Source organism: Natrix helvetica (assembly GCF_964273705.1).
Source record: "Natrix helvetica genome assembly, chromosome: 2".
NCBI lineage: Eukaryota > Metazoa > Chordata > Lepidosauria > Squamata > Natricidae > Natrix > Natrix helvetica.
This window is the reverse complement of record NC_138552.1, coordinates 125575568-125601783: the sequence shown is the minus strand read 5'-3', so window position 1 is coordinate 125601783 and position 26216 is coordinate 125575568. Positions and strand designations below refer to the sequence as shown.

At 37.4% G+C, this 26216-nt stretch overlaps 1 protein-coding gene across 1 annotated transcript in view; it reads right to left on the bottom strand.

Moving 5' to 3' along the window:
- Nucleotides 1-26216, bottom strand: part of PKHD1 (PKHD1 ciliary IPT domain containing fibrocystin/polyductin) — a gene marked incomplete at its 3' end in the record, with an annotated part of 306709 nt that overhangs the window by 172078 nt on the left and 108415 nt on the right. Inside the window, 1 exon segment of the mRNA XM_081943866.1 lies at nucleotides 4954-5110. Within this exon segment, the coding sequence (XP_081799992.1) occupies nucleotides 4954-5110 (157 nt within the window).

The window sequence follows — 26216 nt, the reverse complement described above, 5'->3', positions numbered from 1 at the left end:
TTTTCCAACAGCCAAACTCCCCTCCTGTTCCTTCTTCAGCTGTTAGAAAAGCCCACAGAGCATGCGCTCCCTTGTCTTTGACAGCTGCCTCATTTCCAATGGGGGGGGAGAAATCCATGTTTTTCCTCCCTCTGTATCCCCCCCAACAGGAAATGAGGCGGCTGTCAAAGACAAGGGAGCGTGCGCCATGTGGGCTTTTCTAACAGCCGAAAAAGGAACAGGAGGTGAGGATTCATTGGATAAGCCCATGGGCGCGTGATGCTCTCCCCTCTGACAGCTGCCTCGTTTCCAATGAAGATGATGGAGAATCCATGCAGAGGGAGGAAATTGCATGGATTCCCCACCACCTTCATTGGAAATGAGGCGGCTGTCAGAGGAGAGGGCAGCACACGCCACGCGGGATTGTCCAAAAGCCGAAGAAGGAACAGGAGGTTAGGATTCATTGGACAAGCCCACAGGCATGTGCTGCTCTCTCCTCTGACAGCCGCCTCATTTCCAATGAAGGTAGTGGGGAATCCATGCAGAGGGAAGAAATCGTGCCACCTGCCACCCCCAAGTTGTGCCCGAAAATAGTAAGACCTTCCTGAAAATAAGGCCAAGTGCTGATTGGGTTCAAAAAAATATAAGGCGGGGGGGGAGAGAGTGAGAGAGAGAGAGAAAGAGAGAAAGTAGGAGAGAAAAGAAGGAAGGAAGGAAGGAAGGAAGGAAGGAAGGAAAGAAAGAAAGAAAGAAAGAAAGAAAGAAAGAAAGAAAGAAAGAAAGAAAGAAAGAAAGAAAACTTATGACCACAATTGAGCCCAAAATTTTGGTTGCTAAGCAAGAGCGTTGTTAAGTGAGTTTCACCACATTTTCCAAGTTTGGCCATGCCCACCTGGTCACACGACTGCCAAGCCACTCCCACAAAACAGGCTACACCTACAGAATAGCTTCTAAAAAAATTTGAAACCCACTACTGCCTTACTCCCTTCTAGCACTGATGATGTTTCCTAGTTTGGTAATGAAATGTGTACAAAAACAAGCAAACAAACCCCAAGCTCAGAGAGCACCAAGGACCTCAAAGTAAAGACAACATGATGAAAAATTGTCTGCCAACCTATGAAAGCATTGCATATTTCTCATTAGAAATACCTGCATACCACCAGCCAGTCTAACATTGTACTGTAGTTGAAAGTAGTCCCTATAAAGTCTTGCATTGCAATGAGTCAAAGTGTTTTTTTAATCAATCACACATTCATAATGCAATAACAGTATCAATTCCAGTTCCCAATTCATCAAGCATTTAAATGGGTGCTGCATTTTTAATATGCTAGTGTTCCCTCATTAGGATTAATGAAACTCAATGTGTGCTTAAAGTCAAGCAGCGTATGAAAGCACTTTTCTGGATCAAAGCCTTCTTCCCACTCAGAGTTTCATGGAGGCAGCTGCTTGAGCATTCTCAGTCAGAAATAAACTCCCCAAACTGATGCCGATGCTGCTTGGCCATCTGCATGTGTGCCCATCTGTTCTGATGGCATGTGCTCTCCTGCAAGCTGCTTGGACTCTTCCCTGAGAGGGCCAGTGCCAAGCAATGGTGATTTAATCGGCAGCTTGAATAGAGCATCTTGTTTGGAGGAAAACTGCTCCACGTGAACCAAGCTGAAGCAGCATTGTGTTTGCTGCACTTCATCAATTGTGGCTAGGCTTGCCAAAGAAAGCAAGTGCCAGAGTAGAAGGAAGGTTATGACCATTGCATACAGGCATTTATGGATGGCAGGATCAGCAGCAATGGTAACAGCTGCTGTGGAAACCTATTTTTACTCATGGGGACTTTTTTACAGACTTCAGAGAGACAGAATAAGTCGAATAAGACCAGCCACCATGGCGGTTGATTTACTTTCTTGATTAATGGAGCTACGAGATCTAGTTGCATTTTGAAGTGGAAGTGCGGGGACTTAAAGTGCCGAAAAGACAATGGAGCAAATGGAAGCAACAGTCACAACAATAGGTCCACTTTGTGACCGTCATACATTCTGCATTTAGAAGTATGTCATGACCATTTAAAACAATGCTGGATAAGATTAAGACAAACGGTAGTAGTATCTCAACAAAATCAAATCTTGAGAGCATTTCGCTTTTCAGGTCAAAGTTTACATGAGCATTTTCATAATTTATAGGACTTTTTTTGTGTGGTGTCCTGAAAAATATAAATATAATACAGCTACATATAATAATATTGATATAGTTTGGCAACTAAAGAGAGGAAGAAAAAGTTCTGTCCCGAGCAGCAGTTTATTTCCAAACAGCCACAGATGAAGACAAAAAGAGCTCTTTTCAATGATGACTTTACAATTTTGTTTATTAAAATATCCCTATTTAAAATAATAGAGGGGGAAGCAACTTATACACACAAACTCCTGCCAAATGCTGACCTATCACAGTTTCTCCATGATGAGTTAAGGCATCGGTGGTGATAAGACAGCAGTTTCTTCTACATGCATTTCTCTATGTATTATTATCCACTGTTTTGATCTGTTGTAGTATTATTATCTGCCACTTTTTTTAAAAAGGTAGGCTAAAAGATTTTATGATCCTTTCAAGCTCAAATGGAACCCTTCTAAGGCAATGAACAGCATTGCTTTTTCCATAAAAGTAAATGAACTAGCAAGACACTGTGCAGCCTTTTCTGCTAGGCTAGAGTCAGCCTGCCTGTAGCACAGCTTCCATTCTCATGGATTGGCACCCCACTTTTGTTTATGAAAGTTAAATCTCTCAGTATGGGGCAAGGGTGGATGTTGTGACTTCAGCAATGCCCCATTTGGTGCACAGCCTGCTACTTGACACACTGCCAGTGGCGAGGCTCATTTTGAACTGCATTATGATAATGTTTTATAGGACAATTTGTGAGCTAGCTCAGATTGTGGCTCATTTGAATATCTCTGGCCCAATTGCTAGTTCATCTTCCTTTGTCTCCTCTCTCCTTCCCTGTATCTCCCCCATCACCACTCCTGGCTCCCTTTGTCATTTGTTTAGGTAATAATTATTGCCAAGTGGGAGGTACTACAACAATATTTTAAGAAGTAGAAGCAGGTCAGTTGAAAAGTCTAACATCCTCATTTAAAACACTCTTGAATACCTTTGCTTCTAAAGGAAGCTTCATTGTAAGTTTGCTAAATATATTTACTTCAGAATACAATACGGGACTCTCCGTTATGGAATTAAAAGCAGCATATGAAGTGGATTCTTTAACTTATTTAGCCTGAAACTAAGACTGTTTCAGGAACCATTCCTGCATTCCTAGGGCCATTTTTTTCACTTGACTGTGTTCAAAAGGCTATTTTTAATGAGTTGATAAGGCAAGCTTTCCTGAGTTTACATGGCTATATTATCCAAATAATACCATCTGAAAAATTTTACATATCTTTCGGAAAGCCAATAAAAAAATATTACCTCTCTCATGAGCCATTATGTATTCCTAAAGTTAACAGTGCAAAGCACTTAAAGATTTCCTCCATTATACAAAATTCTTATCAAGGCATTCTTGGAAATTCTTAATGGAAGGAGAAACAGGCCCCACTGCAACCAGTATATTGATGAATTTTAACGTTTTACTGATATAGCAATTATTATCCATATAATGTTACTACAGAATGGTACATGTGCCTAAGAAGACAGTGGCAGACCCCAGCTAGTCCTCATGAAATGCAGGGAGCATTTTCAAATACAGAAAAAGGGATTTGCTGCTGTTAAATGAGCTTAATAAAACAGCAGAGTGGGATTGTATATTAAAAGGTTATTTGTAAAAACAAAGCAGTCAGATAATAGGGGTTGGCAAGTACTACATAGCCAACAATTTGGAATGATCTTACACTAGATTTCCTACACAAAGCAGAGAAATGTTCTTAAACATCTGCAAGGTCCTCTCCAATTTTATGGATTCAACACATCTGTATTCAACATTGGCTTTAAACTGGAACATAAATTAATAAAGTTCACAAGTTCACAAACTGGAAAGTGTTGTCTTCCCTTCTTCTAGCTCCATTCCATCTTTCCTTCTACACCAGGAGGGGACACCAGCACTAGTGTGGCTTTTGGAGAGCTGTGGAAGGGGAACTATCAGAATTTGTCTTTTACTTAACCTCCCTTGTATTCATCCTAGGATTCGAAACTCTGGTAATTTGATATAATAAAAGTCAGAGCAGACACCACAAAGCATCAGCAACATTGTCAGTAACCATTTCCGTGTTGGTTTATCACAACATGAGTACACTAATGTTATTGTTGTAACTACCAGTGGTGGATTCCTACTGGTTCAGACCAGTTCGGCCGAACTCGTAGTAGCTTGGCGGCCTGGGTCGCTGGAACTGGCAGCGATCCAGGCCCCAAACCTAGGGGCCCCAAACCCAGCAGCACCATAGGCGGCACCATTTTGTTTTTTGCTTCTGCGTATGCGCAGAGCAATTTTAGTTGTACTGCGCATGCGCGCGCGCACACATGACACGTTCCTGAGCAAACCGGCAGCAGTGTCTGCCGGAACCCACCCCTGATTACTACAGCACTAATACTACATCTTTATATTTATTGTTTTTAATATGATATATTTATTGTTTTTAATATGACTGTACACCGCCCCGAGTCCCTTCTGGGAGAGGGGCGGTCTAGAAATCAAATAAAAGTTAAAGTTAAAGTTATATGTAAGTGTGCAAAGATTAAGTGTCTTAAGTAGCATTGAATAATTCCATAAAGACAGGATACTTTCTGCTACTTTTGCTACTGTTCAATCTTGTTACTTTAGTTTGTGAGTATATACACACAGATAGGAATGGCAAATAAATATAATTTAGTAAAGTTTAGCAAGAAAGAATTTTCCCAGTGCTCCATACATTTAGCATGTACTAGTACTCTCCTTCAGGCTTCTCTAACAATGAAATTCCTTCACCTGAAAAAAGGATTGGTTAAAAAAAAAAAGAATCAAAGCTTTGATATGAAGCATATTAAGAATGCTTGTGTTAGTATCCAGTAGTAAAATCTGTCCTCGTTCTACTATGACATTATCGCCATCTTGTGGTGGATGTCCATTAAGCCAGGTCAAGTTTTTTGACCATTGTCCACAAAATTGAATTTGCAAGGTGTTCTAAAATGAAACAGAAATCAAAACCATTAGCACCACAAATATGGTGGTAGAAATAGCACATTTGGATATATCATACAATCCTTACTTTACATATCTGTTTGGATTTGAATACTTCATTTCTTTAAACTTAGGAATCAATTTGTGGCAAAAGTTGACCTTACATCGGTATTAATCAAATTCAGCAACCTCCAATGGAAGGAAGAAATCAGGAGCAATTTCAAAGGCAGTTTACAAGAATAAAGACTAAACACAAATAAGGATTCAAATGGTTTAAAACATCTATGGTGATGAAATAATTTTCAATAATTTACAGGGCATGAGAAATTTTTTTAAAAATCAGAGTAACTAGCTTGGGATAGGTGGCTGTACAAATTGAATAATAACTAAAATCAACCAAGTAGGGAGTAGGAAAACCTTTCTAAGGAAGGCACCCCATAGTTGCATAAATGCAGCTAAAACAAACTGCTATCAAATAGCCACCCATTCAGTCATACCACTGGAATTTGAAGTACCTGAAGGAAGTGGCTGTGTTGATTAAGACATTGTGTAAATGCTATATAGAAAAAGGAGAGAACTCTGATCATGACTTACTTATCAGACTTTTGAACACAAAGAAGTAGTATGACAATAAAGGGAGCTGTTAAGAAGATTTGGTCGGAGGGGGAGACTGTGAGAAAGAGATTCAGAATAACTCTGCCTTAATCACACTAGGTATACGTTGCGCAGGATAATTTGTTTCAAAATTCTATTACCCTACCATCAATAAAGATCTTTCCAGAAATCCAACTGGTTTTTGTGTTTTGTGCTTGCCAGCCTTGCAAATTTTGACAGTTGTCTTGTATGTGAAGAGAAGGATATCTTTGCAGGCCTCCTAAGGGCCAAGAGATACTGGAAAACTCCCAAATATCTTTTGCTGTTGACTTACATGTTCAGACAGATGGCTTATCCCTTCTTAAAGCTTTCATCAGATGTGATTTCATGAAATTTTGAAGTAACTTCAAAGACACTTTTTCACTACAAAAAATGACTGCTGTACAGTGGATACTAACATTTTATAAGCTTTATCCCAATAATGAAATATAACTTTTAAAGTTATATTTAAATATAACCTGTAAAGGATGCTTGTCAAATGACCCGGGATGCTACTTTAAGAAAAACTATATTACTGAGCAAGTTAAAAGGAGTCAACTTGAGCATTTCATTTTAGATATTGATCTAAGTTTATTATTTTTTCCTGAAAGTGTTCATCTGAAATTTCCAGTGAGGATATGTAGCAAATGAAAAGGAGAGACAGCATTATGGAGATGAGTAGCCAGAAGGTTCTGACCAACAAAGTCTCTCCAGAAAAAGGACAGATCATAAGATCACCCACATGTACTACAGACAGCTGATGCTTAGGATGCTTACAGCCTCATGTAGAGCATGCATTAAGGACACTTGGTTTGCCCAAAACTCCACTTTCTAGTTCACTTTGGATTACAAATACTCTAAATGTTATAAAGATCTTTGAAGCAGTAAAGCAACTAAACCTAGTGAGTTTTCCTTTGGCTGAGAGCAAAATTAAAATAAAAACTAAAGAAATAATCGTAAGGACTTAAAAGCAACTAACAGCAAAAAGCCTACCAAACATTTTAAGTATAAAAATTTAAAAGCAATTAAGAGAGCAGCTGAATTGGGAATATTGTTTATTAGAAAGTATGTTTGAATTAATTAAATAAATAAGGTATATCTCAGTGGGAATGAACTACTGATTAAATTTCCTTAAAAGAGATGATTGGCTGATTTTATTAAACAAAGAGATAAGGGTAAATTGTGCAAGATTACGTGCCTATAGAACTATGGAATGCTAAATGGGACCAAAGAGTTAAGGATATAAAGAAAGGAGGAAAAAAAGGTCACAATCTACTTTTTACTTTCTCTTTTTTCATTATAAATTAAAAATAGAATAATTGCAAAAGAATATTACAGCATCAATGACTAAATCTGTCAAGAGAGATTTGGTGACACTTGAAGAAATAGAGAAAAACTTTGCAAGATGAATAACAGATTGAAAATTATATAATTAAACAAGTGGAAAGATTAAATAAATTAAAGAGAAAAAATCTAAGAAATTTGGAAAATAAGGAAAATAATAAATAAAATTGGAAAAGATTTAAGACAGAAACAAATCTGCCCAGTTTTGAGGAAACCTGGTAAATATATTAGGGAATGTGTTGCTCAATGCTTACCAATTTTTTTGGAATGAGATGCAGCTGTGGATAAAGTGTACAAATTAGTGTAAGATATGCAAAGGTAAGAAGGTAAGAATTGGGTGTGAAATCAGAACCCCCAGAAGCTGATGGAAGGCTTGAAGCAATGTGATTTCTCTGCCTCAAAGTCTTGTTGGCTTGTAAACACTTTACACACTGGGACTGCAAGCAGGCAAAGAAACCATGGCAGAGAAGCTGGAGAGGAGACAGCTTGCTAGATTTTCACAAGGTAAGTGACCTGGCATGGCAAGATGGGGGGGATGGAATTGTGGGGACCCCAGGAGAAGGAGCATAAGGTAGCTCAGTGGGTCAGGGGAGGCTTTGGATGGTCTGAATCAGGTGGCCAGTTCCATCACTAGGCCCCTCATGGCCTTCCCCACACTGAGATAACTCATATGCATTTAACGACCTGCGCATTCAATTAGCGAATGTGTGGGCAAAAGCAGGGAGTGATCACGTTCATTTTATGTGATTCATTCCAAAGAATCCTCAGGTTACAAAGGTAATTGGCAGGCTCCATTACATTCATAACTCAATGAGTACCTGTATAATAATTCAGAAGTAATTTTACTTAAAGAAATACCTATCAAAATATTGCATAAGAGAAAGGAATTCATCTTCTTGGCTATCAAACTCAAAACAGAAAAAGATACCATTTCATTGGGATAAATTGGAATGACTGGTTTCAACTTAACTAGCAGAAATTTTAATTTAACTTAGTCCAAAATGTGAAGAGATTTCCTTGAAAGTTTAAACACCAATTAGAAGAGATGCAAGGGGATCAAAAGAAAGCAGCTATGCAGCAAATACATTAAGAGACTGTGGAAGAAATTCCCACACTGGGCGCTACAGGTAGAGACTTTTCCAAGTTTGCAACATAAATACCGGTATGTGTTTTAAATGTATAATGTGGATATAACTGGGGTGAGTATTCCTCAAAAATGAAATAAGATATTTCACTATTTGAAAAGATAAAAATCTGCTTACAGTAAACATGTATAAGAAAAAAAGATCAAACATTGATTTATAATCATTTGGAATAAGAATCTATTTCAGTAGAGAAGACTAAGAAAAATAGAAATGTTTTTGTATATAAACCCCAAGTGCAACTAAAACTGATTCTGGCTAATGATTATAGCAGATATGTGAAGATAGAATAAATTTGAATGAAATAAATATTCTGATACTAGGAATGTATGCCTGAAAAAACAAAGCTATGTTTTTCAAGGGATGTATGGGAAAACCAATAGACTTGCCATATGAAAACTGGTATTTATTGAAAGATCGGATTGGAGGGCTTGCCCTCCAAAAGACAAAATATCTGTGAAAGGAATTAAAACAACAATCTTTTTGAAATGTCAGATAACCTTGAACTTATAGACATATGGAGACATAAAGATGGTGACTGTAACAAATGCACTTATTTTTCTGAAAGACATCGAGTATAGATATATTTTGGATTTCTAAAAAGCTGGTTAGGTGTAATGCTAAAATGGAGATATCGACAAAGACTTTTTCTAATCATAACCCGGTGACTTTAACATGTCAGAGAAGAGTTAGAACTTAGAGATGGAAGCTAAATGAAACTTTATTACAAGAGGAATTAATAATGGAGGACTGTAAAGAGAAATTGAAAGAATTTTTTTGAGAATAATCTTAATAAAGGCATCGAGGTAAGGACAGTATGGGATGCAAGTAGGCCTTCATGAGAGGGCAAATTATTAAAAAGAAAGAAGTTGCAATAAACAAAAGAAACACACACGGCTTGGTGGTTGTGCTGCTCTGTTCTTGATTGCTTCTTGGCCTTTTCTTATACAGTTCTGACTGATGAGTCATTTTCTTTCAAATGCAGTCTAACATTCTTGAACCTTTTTCCTAGGACAAATGGCTTGCAGTCGATTTGAGCCATCGCAAATGAAGCATTTTTATTTATTTTTTCCTCCTGGCCTTACAAGTCATTTTTTTGCCTTTTGCTTTTCAGCATTATATAGATTTTATCTTGCAAACAACTTATCACAAAATGACTATCTATTTTTAAATAAAATTCTCCTTCATATACCTTAGCTTACTAACTTGTAGACCATTAATTTAAAATCAAGGCAGCTAGTATTTAGAGCTAGTTTATCTACTAAAACCTATTTGTAATTATATATATATCCCTCCCTTTCCTCCAGACAGCGCTTTGTATTTTTTTTGAAAAGATGCCCTTTTGCATACTGACCCCTTGTGGTCAATAAGTCATGAGCTATTGTTATTACCACTGGATTTGCAACGCCAACTAATTGAGCGAGGTGACTCCATTTCAGTTGTCCCACATTCAAGCTATAAAGACAACAGCAAACACCATTCTCACTGTTGAGGCAGAACAGAGTTTAGATGTCAGGAATGCACATTGATGTAGCCACCTAAAAAAGCCCAAAGATTATCCTTTCGAACAAATCTCAGATCTGAAGTCAGACTGATATAATCTAATAGGTTTGTCCTGAGAATTTCTGGAATCACCCAGCTACCAGCTTTTCAAGAATCTTGACTCACACCATCATCTTTTTAATTCAAATCAAGTCATTTATGTAACATAATGAATAAATACCTCTTACAAAATATGCAGTAACTATATTCCATACACTACCCTCCCCCCTTATAAAAGTGGAAAGCCTAATACTGAATATCTCTTAGGTAGGTCTATGAAAATAAGAAGTGAAGAGCTACTCCATTTTATTAATATATTTTATGTGTTTTAGGTTTCTAATTGTGTCCCTTTCTGCTTTTGATCTCATTAGTTATATTGAACATCATTCTTGGTAAAAAGGCAAAAAATACATAACCAAACTAAAAAAAAATAAAGTCATGAAACATAGTATGATGAATTAGTGAATTCTTACTATTTGTTCAATAAATAAATATAGTACTTTTTGTCTATACACATTAGAGACCTTGCCCAAGAGAGCTCATTTATAAGAAATAATTCTTATAAACGGATGATAAAGCAAAAAATGTTTTGTAGAGGAATGAAAGAAAGAAAGAAAGATAGAAAGAAAGAAAGAAAGAAAGAAAGAAAGAAAGAAAGAAAGAAAGAAAGAAAGAAGAGAGAGAGAGAAAGAAAAAGAGACACAAAGGAAGGAAGGAAGGAAGGAAGGAAGGAAGGAAGGAAGGAAGGAAGGAAGGAAAGATTGAGGCTGTCTTTCTTTAGTTAATCACGAAATGTCCTAATAACTTTGTTATACTCATATATATAACATAAATATCTGTCTACAATATAAAAACAGATTTTTCCATTCTTATATTATCCTGTGAAGTCAAATATTCTCCCTTGCATTTCATTCTTCCTTCAAAATTTCATTTAATTAGAATAATTTCTAATACTAACTGAGCCATATACATTTGGCTGCAATTTTCATTTCTTAGATCAAAATTAAAATAACATGTACAAAATAAAACAATTGCCCAAATTAAGTAATTTTAAATTTAATTAATTTTAATAAACTGACAGGCACAGGAGCTCAATCAATGCATATCAATGCAACAAATTAAGGATCAAATACCATAGGTAAGATCTGAATCAGATCAGATACATTATAAAAACAGTTCAATGGGAAAGAGTTTTAATTTATTAAAGTTTTAACTATATGGAAATGTAATCATAACACTGAAAAAGGGAGAAATGATTTCAGTATAGGACTATTTCATGACTCTTGTTCCTGCTTTAAAGAAAACCTCCCCCCCCCCCTGCTGCTTCCCCTGTTTCACCAAACAAGAAACAGAACTGCTGAATTAGGTAATGCAGGCATTAATATCAATCATCAGTAAGCAAGCAGTTGGCTTTGGGTTCATGAGCTGCTATGAAGTCCCTACCTGCTCTCAGCACATCTGGGCAAAATGTGCAATTGAATAGAAAAAGATATATGTGAGACATTCAGATGATATCATAAAGGAAGTCATGTATCTATGAGAGAGAGAGAGAGAATGTGCAGAGCATATGAAAAAAAACACAAATGTATTTTTGATGTCCAAAAGCACTTAAAGCCAACATTAGTTTCAGTAGCTTTTTGTAAGAAGATTAGTTTTCCAATAGTTAATCACTTAAGAATATTTATTACTAGAACAGGGCTTCCGGGGTTTATTAAAATGAAAGGAATAAACTGAGTAGCAAAGTCCCAAAACCAGAAAGAGTTGTTCATGTCACATCTCTGCTCTGCCAGCTCCACTGGTTGCCAGTTTGCTTCTGGATCCAATTTTATCCTTTAAAGCCCTTCATGGCATGAAACAAGATTATCTGAAGGATCACATCTCCTTAATTGAATCAGCATGCCCCATTAGATTTGATATGCCACAGTACCATAATCTAGGGATGTACGTTGCTGGGACCCAGGTGACAGATCTTTTCTGCCATGGCACCCTCTTATGGAACATTCTTTCACCCAAAATTAGATTAGTTCCACCCTCTTGATGTTCTTGAAGTTCCTCAAGATCTGGTTATGCCTTCGGGTCTAAGAGTCCCAGGGAACCAGAGATATTTCTAGTTCATTCCACCACTGAGATAGATACACTCATTCACTTTTTGCCTGGGGTTTATATATTTTTGCTTTTAATAACAATATTAATAACAGTATTTAGTTTTTAATATTGATTCTTACATTTTTACAATGATTGTTTTACAGTGTATGTGTTATTTTTTCTGATTATTGTATGTCACCCAGAGTTGCTTTTTGTGAGATGGATAGCCATACAATTTGATTAATAAATAAACAAACAAATAAACATTTCTAGATTATGGCTGTGCTGGTTGTAATTGATCCCCAAAGGCCTTATGAAAGAGTTATGTTTTCACCTACTTCTAGAAGGCCATGAAGATGGAAGTCATTGCTTTAGGGAGAAAGTTATTCCAGGGGAAAAAAGGAAAGCTGAAACAGAGAATGCCTGCTGCTAGGCCCTCTTCTTCTTTATCTTTTAGCAGACACTCCCCAGAACCTGGACCCGTACTGGTAGCCAATTTAGTTCCTGCAGCAGAAATGTAATCCAGCAATATCATGACTGACCATGACTGAACATGAATATTCTTGCATTCTGGATCAGCTGAAGTTTTCAGGGCAATCCCACATTGAGTGAGTTACAGTAATCTAATCTAGAGACGACAAGAACTATTGTCATCATTGATCAAAGTAAGTGCTAGGTAAGGTGTCATCTGAAACACTGGATGAAGCTGTGCAAAACCTTACTGGCCAGTTGCACTTTGAGGAGCAGCTGTGAGTCGAGCAGGTTCCTCAGATTGTGAATCTGTTCTTTTTAAATGACTGCATCAAAAATCATCCAATCCCTGAATCAACAGTCAATCAGTCTTGCTTGGATTTTACCCCCTCCAGACCTGAAAGACTCTACACATCAGATCATGACTTCCATGCATATCTCAATGGGCTTAGGGTAGAGATGTATAACTGAGTATCACCTGCATATTGATGATACCTCATCCCAGACCAACATATGATGACCTATTTCTATGATTTTGTGTTAAACTAGACAGGGAATAGGGCTGATCCCTGATGCATTCCACGATAAATGTCTCTCCACCACAATCCACCTCACCCATTAGGACCTGCCCAATCAGGTGTTCTTGGGGAATTACCATGTCCCAAATTCTCAATTCTTATACATGGTTCAAAAAGATACTAAGAGATCCAGGACAAAGATGGCTATGCTACTGATACCTGAATTCCACCATAGGTCATCCACAAAAATGAGAAATGAGGTTTCCATCTCATACCCATACTGTCAAAAATCCAGGTAATCCCAGTTTTCTAGAGTTCCCTTCAACTGCAGTTCCAACATTTTCTCAATAACCACTCCCTCCAAAGGAAAGTTTGAGATAGGACAGTAGTTGTCCAATCCTCTTCAGGAATGGCAAACCATGGTCTTTTTGAAGCGAATTGTCTCTCCAAGCAGTAACCTTAAAAGTCAGCCTCCAACAACATCTTTTCCTATTCTATTATCAACTGTAACACAATCCCTTCCGTTCACAGATAACTATTTATCTTCCAACATGTAACAGTCAAGTCTCCACTACATAGTAGTTTCTTATATAAATGCCTTGGCAGACAAGGCATTTTTTTTCCTATTGTGAACATTTCCTAGCATTTTAGGCCAATTGGTATTAAGAAATTTGAATAGCAATAGTACTTAGACTTATATTCCACTTCATAGTACTTTACAGCCCCCTCTAGGCAGTTTACAGAGTCAGTGTATAGTAATAGTAATGCCTCACTATTTATAAAATCGCAGTCATAGAGGCCTGGATAGAAAAAAAGTTAACTAGGGCTTGAATCTCTTTATTTCTCCTTAGATATATTAGTGATACAACTTTTCTCTTCTAATAAGTTCATCTACATTGGAATAAATACATACACATTAGCCATCTCTCGTGTTGCTTAGATTTAAGATAAAAAGTGCACTGAAATATCTAGGAGTGCTTAAAAGCTATCCCAGCATATATACAAGAGGCAATCTAATTCACAGACAACAAACACCTGAAATCAATATAGTCTAGAAATTGTGTAGAATGATACAGCTGGAGCCAAACAAATAATGCAAAAACTGGTTCAGCTCAAATCCATACTACAGTCACTGGACCGTATTTATATTTCACACTAGCCACGAGACAAAGAGTCTGATTGGGGGGCAGGGGACTCTCTTAATTTTATTTATGTATTTGCTGTGCCAAGAAGAGGCTTCGTATTATTAGTTATGGTCCATGGATGGAAGGTCAGGATGGTCAAGGCAATAGGAAATCTGTAAGTAATGTATTAACACTCCCCACCTGGTCCTACAAGACCAAAGATGTGAGACTTTGGAACATTAAAATCAAATCACAGAGGCTGACATAACACAATAGAGCCTTGCCCCTGCCTTCATATACCCACCCACCCACCCCACACACACTGACAGATTGCCATTTAACTAGCAAGCATGGAGAAAGTGTTCCTGTTCAAAGTCACCAATGAGGGACAAGGTTAACATTTTAAGTGATGGAATACAGTGTCTATATTTCCCCATGCCACGGAACTAGGACTCCAACACCACCTTTCAGAACACTTAATTTCAATGATGGAAGACGTTGTGCGTACTTTTCAGGCTGCGAACTCTTGACAGCTTCTCAGATTAATACACCAGAGAGATTTGCTTTCCTTTAGCCTTCTCCTTAGCCACCTGAAGGGAAGCAAAACCAGACATTCAGAAATGATGGAATAGAGGAAGTACATTTTTGTTGCCAAGTTGCCTTTTTTTTTTCAAGGAATGTATTAGCAACCATCTGTTCTGATTATCTGTATAGCAGTAGCCACCATATTCTTGCAAAAATAGAAATCATTATCTCCTTGAGGATACAACATTATTTACACAAACAAATGCTGATTATTTTTAGCTCTTAGGGAAATGTTTTCTGAAAATCCAGTCCCTAATTAAAAAGCAATTAGCAAAGTGAACAGAGGAATAATTTTAAAAGACATTGTAATAGTTACATCTTCTTCAACGTGTATGGGCATAGGTTATGCACTACAGACAAAAATATGTTTGCATCACTCAGTGCTCTGGTTCAAAAAGAATGCATATCGGAAGTAAACAAGGCTGATGGATAATTATCCCAAACTGCATCAGAAATGGCCAAGTATCCTGTTTGCATGATTGTCCCAAGCTTTTATTTAATATTGGCAGGAACAATTTATGCTATATTTTGATTTTGCCTTGCCTTTCTCTTTTGTGCCATCCAAAATAAGCAATACCAAGAGGAAGATAACAGGAATCTCAAGTAGTTCAAGACAGGGGTCCCCAACCACTGGGCCGCAGCCCACTACTGGGCTGTGAGCTGTTCAGAACTGGGCCATCTGAAGCAGTGGGCAAGCATGTATGCATCCCCACTTACACAAGCAGTGGGTGAATGTGCATGCTCCATTTGTGCACCTGCACACTTTTGCCTGCCACTTATGCCTAACCATTCCCAGAAAGGTTCTCCAAGCTGGAAAGGTTGGAGAACTCTGGCATAGGAAGCCTCACCAAATCACAAGTTAAGAACACCTATTTAAAGCCTGTTTCACTCATCCCATTGCTATGTATATTTCAGAGATCAATGCTAGGTTTGTACATCTAGAAAATTGTAGAATCAGTACTACTGATCCAAAACCTATGGATTATTAAACTTAGCATAAATATATGGAAGGAATGCAGCTTTGAATACTATATACTAGGTCAAGACAAGTGCTTTGATCTAAAGGACACTTTTAAAAAACATTTTGTCCTCTGAAGATTGCAGCACATACCTCATAACAATGGCATTGTTTGATACCGGTAGGAGTTGGTTTGGAACAACTTGTAGAGGTGTGAATGAGGTGCAAATGTTTTAATCTTCACTAAAACTCATGGGGTGAAAATTCAATTGGAAATTGAACATTTGGCTGGCAAATTTCAACAGGTGATGATTGCAAGGTGTTCTTAGGTATCCATCTTTATTTTACAAACACTGAACACTCAACCTGCATCTAAGAGCCTTGGAGCTTTCTAGTGACACCATTTTCTATTGTAGATACTTATTGTTTAAAATTATATTTATTCATGTTCGTATGAAGTTAGCATATCCCAGCATGATCACATGGAAAAGCATTCTCAAAAATAGTGATATGTTTGTGGCATTCCAATTTGAGCTCTTTAGTGGAATGGTGGAAAAAAGAATATTAGCCTTGTCAGCAGGGAAGAATTTCATTGCCGATTACGAAGACTTAGCTGCTCTCAAGAGCATTGCATAATAATGATTTACAGTATTCTCTGAATATCTTCTTTTTTATGATGACATGCAGATGGGTTACATGTGGCACCTTGACTATAATGTCAAGTACCTTAATTCATCTGCCATCCACATCTGTGCTAACCATTTAGTGCCACTGCTGCTGGAGAACTTGTCATTTGAACACAGCACATCTAACAACCCACATTTCTCCCAACTATTTGGGGAAGAGTATGTAGTTGCTGTTAATGGGTTAATCCAGTCTTCCCCCCATGAGTCACCCCAAAGACTACAAATCCCCCCATCCATGATTGACAGATATGATGGCTAGAACAGATTACTATTACAGGTCAAAATATCTAGAAAGCTTCAGATTAAAGAAGACTTAACTGACAAATAATGGGAGTTTGTATATTTTGATCAACTCATATTTAAGTCCCAGTTCAGGCATGCACATGTACAACAATAGTCCTCTAAAACTAAGTGAACTTTTGTTAAGTGCCTTCAATACTTCACCAGTACTGTATTACAGTTTAAAGTTGTTCAGCATATACAGGATTACACATTTAATAAGGGTAAAAGAGAAATTCTCTTCCAAGCTATGGTAGTGCAGCCTCCTGGGCTCTTCTAGAAGTTGGCCTGGTACATTTGCTACTGGACTGATGAATGACACACTCTCCCACCAGCCATTATTGGATAAATCTATTTACACAGAAAATATTGACCTGGACCAGTGAAGTGGGACTGGAAACAGGAAACTAGCAGGCCCCAAAGGTAGAAACGCATTTCCAGCCAAGAGTGTTAGCAACTCAAGCTCATAAACAACAGCACTATCATTAATTACTCAGACAGGGGCAGCCACAAATACAGCCAGAAGATTCAAAAGCCAACTGGAAAGAGTTTCGCTTGTTGATGAGTTGAGAGGAGGGGAGGAAAGTGGGCACATTCAGGTCACCACCCATAACATAAGCCAGTTCATGGGCTGAAAAGGCTAATTTGCACATGGACAGAAGCAAAAGAAAAGCATAAATCCTGGATGGGAAAGGGGGGGAGGATTGTCTCTCAGCATGGGAGTAATCACTGCAATTTCCAGACACAGAAGGTAAGGCACATCACCCTACTGGTAATTAATTAAGGGAATAGAATGAAATAGAATTTTGGGTTGATCAAACGGTGCTTTCACATGCGAGGGTAACAGAGAAGACAAGGGTGAAGCTGTGCGTAGATGCACCATATACAGGTGAGAGGGGGATTTTAACACCATTTCCCCTTGGTACAACCATCCCCAGCCATAAAGATACAGCCTAAAGTCCAATAAAATTCACAGTAGGATATTGAATTGTATTATTATTGAATTGTTTTATTTATTATTATATTTTATTTACTTATATTTATAATCAAATTTATTACTTAAATATTGAACCAGGGACCCATAAAAACAGATATGGCTGGTTAGTTCAAATCATTATTGTTTGTAGCATCTGTGGTTGTCTGTCTCACAATTTTACATTTCTTAGTTTCCTTCTCTGCTGTCCATGTTATTCTTGCCAGGAACACAATGTTTATTGTTTCAAATCATAGGAAACATTTCTCCCAAGTTGGTGATCTGAGCAATTTATTGAAACTATAGATATTATTATCAACATTACAGGAAACAAAATCTCAACTCATTGTACAGGAAGATTCTAAAATACATATAGAACTTCTGCAACTCAAGGTCATGTCTTGCAAATGTAAGAGTATCAGTATCCCATCACAATATGCACATTTCAAAGAGGTAATATTGTAGTGGCTAAGCTCTATATTAGTCTATATTATTTAACTCTATATTACTAAATAGATAGATGCATACCTAGTTTTAAGCCATACAGATCAAAACCAACACCTTGAATTGTTGGTTGAATTGAGTCAACTTCTGGTCCCTGCAGGCGACGGACGTTTCCTCCATCGCTTGTCTTCTCGGTGGGCTCTGTTGAGGAGCACAGGGGGCCTTGGAGGGGTCCCCTGCCATAGGGCGGCTTGTTGGAACCCCCCAGACTCGGCGGCAGCTGATGGGGGTTTTTCCAGCTTCGCCCCAGGAGCCAGGGAGCAGAAGGGGGGCATGCTTGCCCCTTCGCCAAATGGGCTCTGGAGGAAATAAGTTAATCAAAGGAAGCATGGCTGAAATGTTGGTTGTGGAGGATCCTTCCTAATCTCTTCAACTATCGGTAACGGATAAGCAGCAGGCTATCATAAGTTTCTGTTCAATCTATTTAAAACCGAAGATTAGAGGGGGGAATTGTTTTTTTAAACCCCCCTCAGACAAAGTGGCATTCAAACTCTCTCTCTCCACTTTGGAATGGAGAGAGAACAAAGGCTGACTTGCCATTTGAATTAACGATGTGAGAAAGACTGAAATCACAGTTGCAAGAATGCTTGCTGAGCTGTTTTTAAAAATCAAAACTTTTGCTCTTCTCCCTGCAAAAAGGAGGAGTCAAGATGGTTCCTCTCCGTTCCCGTTTTTGTACTTATAAATGAAGTCTGCCTTTTGAAACCACCATGGGGGGGAAAATGATAATTTCTGGCATCTTTTAATACCTCCCTTGAGGGTGCTCTGGATCTCTTCTGCTTCATGGACTTTCTGGATTTAATTATTTGGTTTCTCCCTTCCTGGTGTACCTCTGTGTCTTGGAACAGTGAAGGAGAATTAACTTTTTACTTTCAGATTCACCTGCTACCTTGGACCAGCCCGGCTGCGTGCTCCAGTGATGCCATTTTCTTTGTAAAAGACTTACCATCTCTGAACTTAAACAATGGGACCTAAGAAACCACCAACGGGCAAGTCACTTTCGGCTCCTGCCTCAGCGACTTCCCGTCCAAGTACCCAGCAGCCGAAAATTACTTCATTGCTACAAAAAGAAGCGGCTGGAGAGAGCCCAAAAGAATTATCTGTCAACCAAATGTTTCAGGAAATTATGAGAGGTCAAAACCAACTGAGGAAGGAAGTGGCAGACCTCAAAGATGAACTCAGAGGGGTACAATATAAAACAACAGAAAATAAACAGAGAATTGTGGTGCTGGAGGAGGGGGCAGCTGGGATGGAGGAAAAGGTTAAGGAGGTCCGAAAGGGAAATTTAGAACTGGAAAATTTTATGGCCAGAATAGAATTTGAAAGAATGTCTTTTTTTCTCAGGTTCTAGAATCTACCAGAGACAGAAAATGAAGATCTTAAAGATATTATGAGCACAATTTTAGCAGAATACCTTAAGAGAAACAAAGAGCAGATGTGGTGGGATATGGACCTGGTCTACATAATTAATTCAGCATATGCCAGAACCCATAATGTTCCAAGAGAGGTACACATTAAATTCCTCAGGAGGACCACGAGAGATGAGGTGCTAGGGGCCCAAAGGGAGGGACCTCTAAAATACCAAGATAAAGAAAGAAACCATTCTAAAGCAAATTCCAAAAAAGATTAGAGAAAAAAGGGAGGAAGTATTCTTCCTTATCAAAGAAACTATACAATAGAAGAATTTGGTTTAGATGGTTATTGTTAGAAGGAATGCTGATTTTCTGGGAGGGAAGCCGAATTAGAATTAAGACAGTGGATGAGGCAGAGGCCTTTATTAAAAAAAACATTTTTCTCTCCCAGAGGACGAAGATAGCGGGGGTGGGGAAAAAGGCAGCAATGCACAAGACATGGGGAAGGGGGGGCATGGCTCCACCTGGGGGCAGGGAGGAGGGAGCAATATCGAAAAGGCTCAGGTCACAAAAATAAATGTATCTGAAATATTATTGTAATTATTGATATACTAGAAAGTGACAAAGAAAGAGATGACTGAACACATGGCTGATATAAAGTAAGAATTCTGTTTATGCTATCGTTTATATGTTATTTTTAAAATTGTAGAAGCGTGAGATTTGGGGGGATTTCTACTACTAACAGGGGAGCTACCAAAATTTTCTATGTACCCTATTACCTTTTCCCCATAAATGTTTTAAAACCAATTAAAAAATGTACAAAAAAAGAATTATTGGTTGAATTGTACCCAGAACCTACTAGTAACAAATGTAGAGTCCTTGGAAGAATCTTTTAATGTATAGTAGTTCTCATAAATCAACTGTTCAATTTGCACCAAATACAGCTTCAAAAAAAACTTCAAAGTACCAGTTACAATAAACTAGGTATATAGAAGAGGAATGCTTTTTCGGGAAGATTGTGGCAAGCCAGAGACCTATGTAAACTCAAACCTGATAAGGAAGAGCATAGAAGACTCTACTTGAAATTATTATACATGATTTTCTTCATATTCTGTCTTATGATGGCTTCCCTAACATTTTATATGCTCATCAATAAATATTACAATACATGAAAGTGAGGGGAAAAAAGTGGAATAGATTGACAATAACATCAAGTAAAATAATATCACACTCTATCATACCTTTTCAGTATTTAGATTATTTAGCCTAGTTTCTCATTTTCCATCAATGCAAAACAGATGCACAGATGCACAAAAACACCAACAACCATGAGTGTCTAACCACTCAATTTCCATCACCTTACCTGTTCTAACACAAAAACAATATGCTTTATTTAGCCTATCTGTATATATATCGTTACTATAGAATATGCTGGCCTGGTTACAGCATCTTTCCTGAACAAGTACACAGGTTTAAAAGCGGGCATAATGCAGTTCAGTCTGGAAGCATCAATATAGGAAATTAAAATGAGTCCATCAAAACAAGTACAACTTACATAAGCTATCTAGAAAAGCCAATACTATCCTAGGTTGCATTAACAGAGGGATTCAATCAAGATCCCTTGAGGTACTAATATCACTCTATGAAGCCTTAGTAAGACCACACCTAGAATGCTGCATCCCGATTTGGTCACCACACTATTAAAAAAGATGTTGAGAAAAAGTGCAGAGGAGAGCAACCAGGATGATTAGGGGACTGGATACTAAAACACGAAGAACAGCTACAGGAACTGGGTGTGGCTAGTCTAGTGAAGAGAAGGACTATGGGAGACATAATAGCAGTGTTCCAATATTTGAGGGGCTGCTACAAAGAGGAAGGAGTCAAGCTATTTTCCAAGGCACCTGAAGGCCAGACAAGGAATAATGGATAGAAACTAGTCAAGGAGAGATTCAACCTAGAAATAAGGAAAAAAATTCTGACAGTGAGAACAATCAACCAATGGAACACCTTTCCTTCAGAAGTTGTGGGAGCTTCATCACTGGAAGCTTTCAAGAAGAGACTGGAGTGTCATCTGTCAGAAATGACGTAAGGTCTCCTGCTTGGGTGAGAGGTGGGACAGACTCAGAAAAACTCTGTTATTCTGTTGTTGTTGTTGTTGTTGTTATAGCATGTTTTAAAGGAGGAGTGAGAGATAAACAAGGGATCAATGTGCATCAAATGACTTTTTATTATAAAGAGGATAACTCTCCAACAAAACAAAACAAAACAGATAAAGAATTGAGTCCCCAAAGAAACAATTTTGGATATGATAGCTAATATTGAGGCTATCCTGCTGCTACCCCCCCACACCCCAAATTTCCTAATTGTTCATCTAGAAATAGAGCTTTCTCTATGTCTGATACATTTAAACTGGAAGCAACAGAAAGTACATCTTAGTATTCAGATTTACTCCCTTTCATTCAATTTAGTTGTATAAAGTTCTATCACTGAAACGTAACTTGCTATAACCGTAGCAATGTTTATAGGTAGTTTAATTTTACAGTGTGTCATTGCAAAATGTTGTGCTATCCATCCATGTGCACATGACTGCATTTCAGCAGCTTGAGAACCAGTTCACGTTTGTGACTATATGTGTTCATATGACCATAATTTGCGATATTTTTTGCTGATTTCTGACATTCTTTTCTAGGATTTGCACTTATGACCATATGCTTAACAGCCACTGTAAAAATGGTCATAAAACAGGGTCTGATCGTGTGGGCCCCTCAATTTACAGCTGACATTCCACTCCCAATCTGGCCATAAATCAAGACTACCTGTACTTCCCTTAGATTAATAAGACCAGTAATATAAATCATTTTTTCTTTTTGCTGCAATTTTATATCTGACTTCTTTTTTCAGGAGTGGCACCCTCTTTACAGATGAGTTTCAAAAGGGACAAAGCTGCAATCGTTTAAAATATGCACCAGTCAAAACATAAAGTATATAATTCACTTTTAAATGCACACAAAAAGTTTTCATGAAGTACTAGTGGGAGCTATGGCATAGGTTGCTAAGAATGTTTCATTTTACTCACCCACATGCTAATTAACACTTTAGCAAACTATGGGTGATTATGGAATATTTGGAAGCAGTTATTCAAGAATAAAGGGAGGCATGCATTAAGGAGCTGCAAGTTTGGACTTTTCATCTGGTGAGGAGTGAAGTTTAAGGCCCCAAGAAATGAGACAAGCTCAAGATCCTATCATTTTATAAAACAAAGAATGTATAGATTCTGAATCTTGAGAATGTTTTAGAATTTTGTGAGAAATATTGAGATATTTTAAATGTCACAGACTTTAAACAAAGATGGCATTATCATTCTCTCTCATGCAACCTTTTACAATTTAACAGTGCTGGGTTGTTCAGTTTTGCCCAAGGCCTAACCTTGTGCATCTTCTACTGTATAGGGGAAGAGAGGAGTAGCATATTTTGTGTACTCTGTCCTTATACCTAGGAGCTATTTTCTTATTTATTTATTTATTTATTATTTATTTCCTAAATTCCTTTTTTTTAAAGCAAGGCTCTTTCCCCATTTAATCTCAGAAAGATTGTCCTCTTAAATTGACCTTCTTCCCCATCTTCTCTTCTCTTCTCTTTCCTTCTCTTTCCTTCCCTTCCCCTACCCAACTCCACCGCAGGCTATTGCCCTCATGGCAGTAACTAGATAGCACACTCTATCAGAGAGGTGTTTTTTAAAAAAAAAATCATTGGAAAGGCACTGGAGCTGATAGTGGCATCAATCCTAACCTGACATAGGCCAGGGTCAACCATTTATCTCTTCACATTGCCTGTGGATACTGAGGCAGCCATGTTAGCTTTACTTCCACAGTTTTAACAACCTTGCAGAAGTCACATCTCTTGGAAATGCTAACAATATCTGCCCTTAACCTAAGACTTTTGTTCTTACTGCAGATAAATTGCATGGGCCTTAATGTTCTTATGGGGGAGGCATTCCGGTATCATTTTTTATTTAATTTTTAAATCAAGTTACCAAGAAGATAGAGAAATTGGATAGCAAGATTTAAGAAATCTGTACAGTGAACTATTGCTACCTCCTCCAGTCCTATATTTATTTTATTTATCTTATATTTATACTATGTATATTTATTGTTCAATTGTTTTAATATGACTGTACACCGCCCCGAGTCTCTTCTAAGAGAGGGGCGGTCTAGAAATTAAATAAAGTAAGTAAGTAAGTAAGTAAGTAAGAAAAATCTACAAGATAATCAAGAGGGGAGGGAATGATGAATCTGTATAGTTACATTCTCTTTGCTACAGAAATATTGAGGTAATGGAAGTAAATAACCACTTGCCAGGTGTTACAGACATAGAAATAAGACAGAAATCTGCCTCAGCATAGAGTAATTAGCAGCAACAAGCCAAACTACATCTAAACTAAAGAAACACTAAGCATGTATATTAACATGTTTCCTGAAAGGGGGAAAGGGGATGGCTTTGATACCTTGAATTCTCACATGCTCATCACCTAATACTCACCCACTTGCATGTAAACAAGGGCAATGGTATGGAGTAAAAGACTTGGAGCATCATAGTGGTTTGTAAAACACAGGTATTAAGGGAGGTACACTATATTGCCAAAAGTATTTGCTCACCCATCCAAATAATCAGATTCAGTTGTGAGTGAATATTTTTGGCAATATAGTGCATGTTCTCCCCAATTAGAATTAATGGAAAACATATGGACTGCTAACTCAATTATCAAACTTTGCATTACATTTTCAGCATGGAAGGTAGAATACAATATCTGATGTTGAAGTTATTGTTATTATTAGCATTATTGGCACTTTCAGTGATAAATGGATATGGAGATTCTCAGTCATCCAGGTCATGGTTGTCCCAAAGGTGCTTTTTCAAGAGGCAACTGGACTTTCTGGTTTTTCTTTGAAAACATTTCACTTCTCATCCAAGAACTGAAGAAGAAAAACCAGAAAGTCCAGTTGCCTCTTGAAAAAGCACCTTTGGGACATTACTGTAATGAAATTGTGAATTCCAACTAATCAGTCAATGCTCTTTTCTAGGATAGCCAAGCTATCTCCTGTCTGTTCTGTTTTTCCATTTCTTTCCCCAGTCTCAAATGCCCAACAGTAACTCAGCAATCCCTCTTGCTCCTTTTGGTCTCCAATGAATCTTTTATTTTTTTCTTAATTTATACAAATATTTATAATTACTTTATGTATAGAGGTCATTCTATTTTAATCCCAGATATTGCTGACTACTGTCATTATTAATAATGGATACCTGCATAAAGAGGACCTGGGCCATTCTTTACCCTGAAGTTATTATAGTTAGGTTTTACCACTTTGATTTTCATTGAAAGCAGTAGGGCCACTGAAAATAATCTAGGTTACCTTTAAAATAAAATAAATTCTAGAGTTTCAACACAACTATAACTGGTTATCAACTTGAATGTTTTAAAAAAGAGAAAGAGAAAATAGATAAAATAAAATGATGAAAGAGAGAAAAGGCAAAATCTAAAATTCCAGTTCATCACCATTTATTAGAACAACTAAATGAGTAGGGTCCAGAGTTTTCTACAACTCCTCCTATGGAAGCTAAGATGAAATAGGTAATTAAGAAAAAAGTTAAGATGAAATTTTAGAATAAATAACTTGGACACTAATGGATGTTGCAGAAATTATTACTATTGTTATGGGACAAAGAAACAATCACATATATGCAATCTATAAATTGGTCAGTTCAAATGTTTACATTCAGCTTAGTTTTACCTATCTGGGCTCACTAGCCTGCAAATTCCCTAATGGAAATCCATTCAGTGTATTCCGAATCAAAGATGAACACTTACTTTGTTTTACCTTCAGTAGCTTCATACAATTGCTTCAAAAGAAGAGAATTTATGTAGGTCAGGGTTGATATGAGATGTCCTTGGTGGTCTCTTAGCTAGCTTGTATGCTTGCAAGTGTTTCATTACCCAACTAGGCAACATCACCAGTGCTGGTGAGCGTAGATTTGCTTCTTGTTTGTATATCTAGTAGGTTGTCCTGTATCTATATTGCATGTACATTGAATCTGCCTGGAAATATTCCTTGACCCAGTGGTCCCAGATTAAAATAGGAGTTCAGTATTTCTATTAAATCATTTTATATTATTATTAGATTTAATCCAATTAAACTGGAATAATAATTGACTATAATAATCCATGGTGATTTAAGTCTGACCCAAACATTTCTTAAGTCTAGGAGATAATGTAACTCTCATATATGGTCAACATATTTTATACAACACCTTATAATATATTGATAGTTGACATTTTACTAGATATTGAAAAGATAGAAATTGAGCAATATAACTTTTCAATTATTTTGCTGTGTAATCATAATACTTACGGTAGCATCTAGTCATGAGCTAATTAGGACTTATGGGACAGGTAATCAGCATTTTTTGTAGGTTAAACTGCATTATGTACAGAAACATAGGTTCCTCATGTTAATTACATGGTACAGTGAACATGTAAGGGATTTGAAAAGGAATTCTCAGTGGTTTGTGCTTTTACACACAATTTAATTATGCATACATTAATCATGATCCTGCATTAATGACAAACTCAGGTGCTGAATTGCCATGATGAAATAAGTAGCTAATAAGTAATAAGTAATAAGTAGGTCTCTTGAGAAGCAAACAGATATTGGCATTCTCAGGGGAACTTTAAGATTTAAAGAATTGTGTGGGGGGTGGACTTTATAGAAGAAAAGAACAGAGGTTAGTGACAATTAAGCAAATTCAGTGGCTACAGAATGCTAGGTCCCTGTTACCAGTATGAATGGAAAAAGTGAAAAATGAGGTGTAGTGAGAATACCCCCCCAAAAAAGTGTGACAATCTAGTAACTAAATA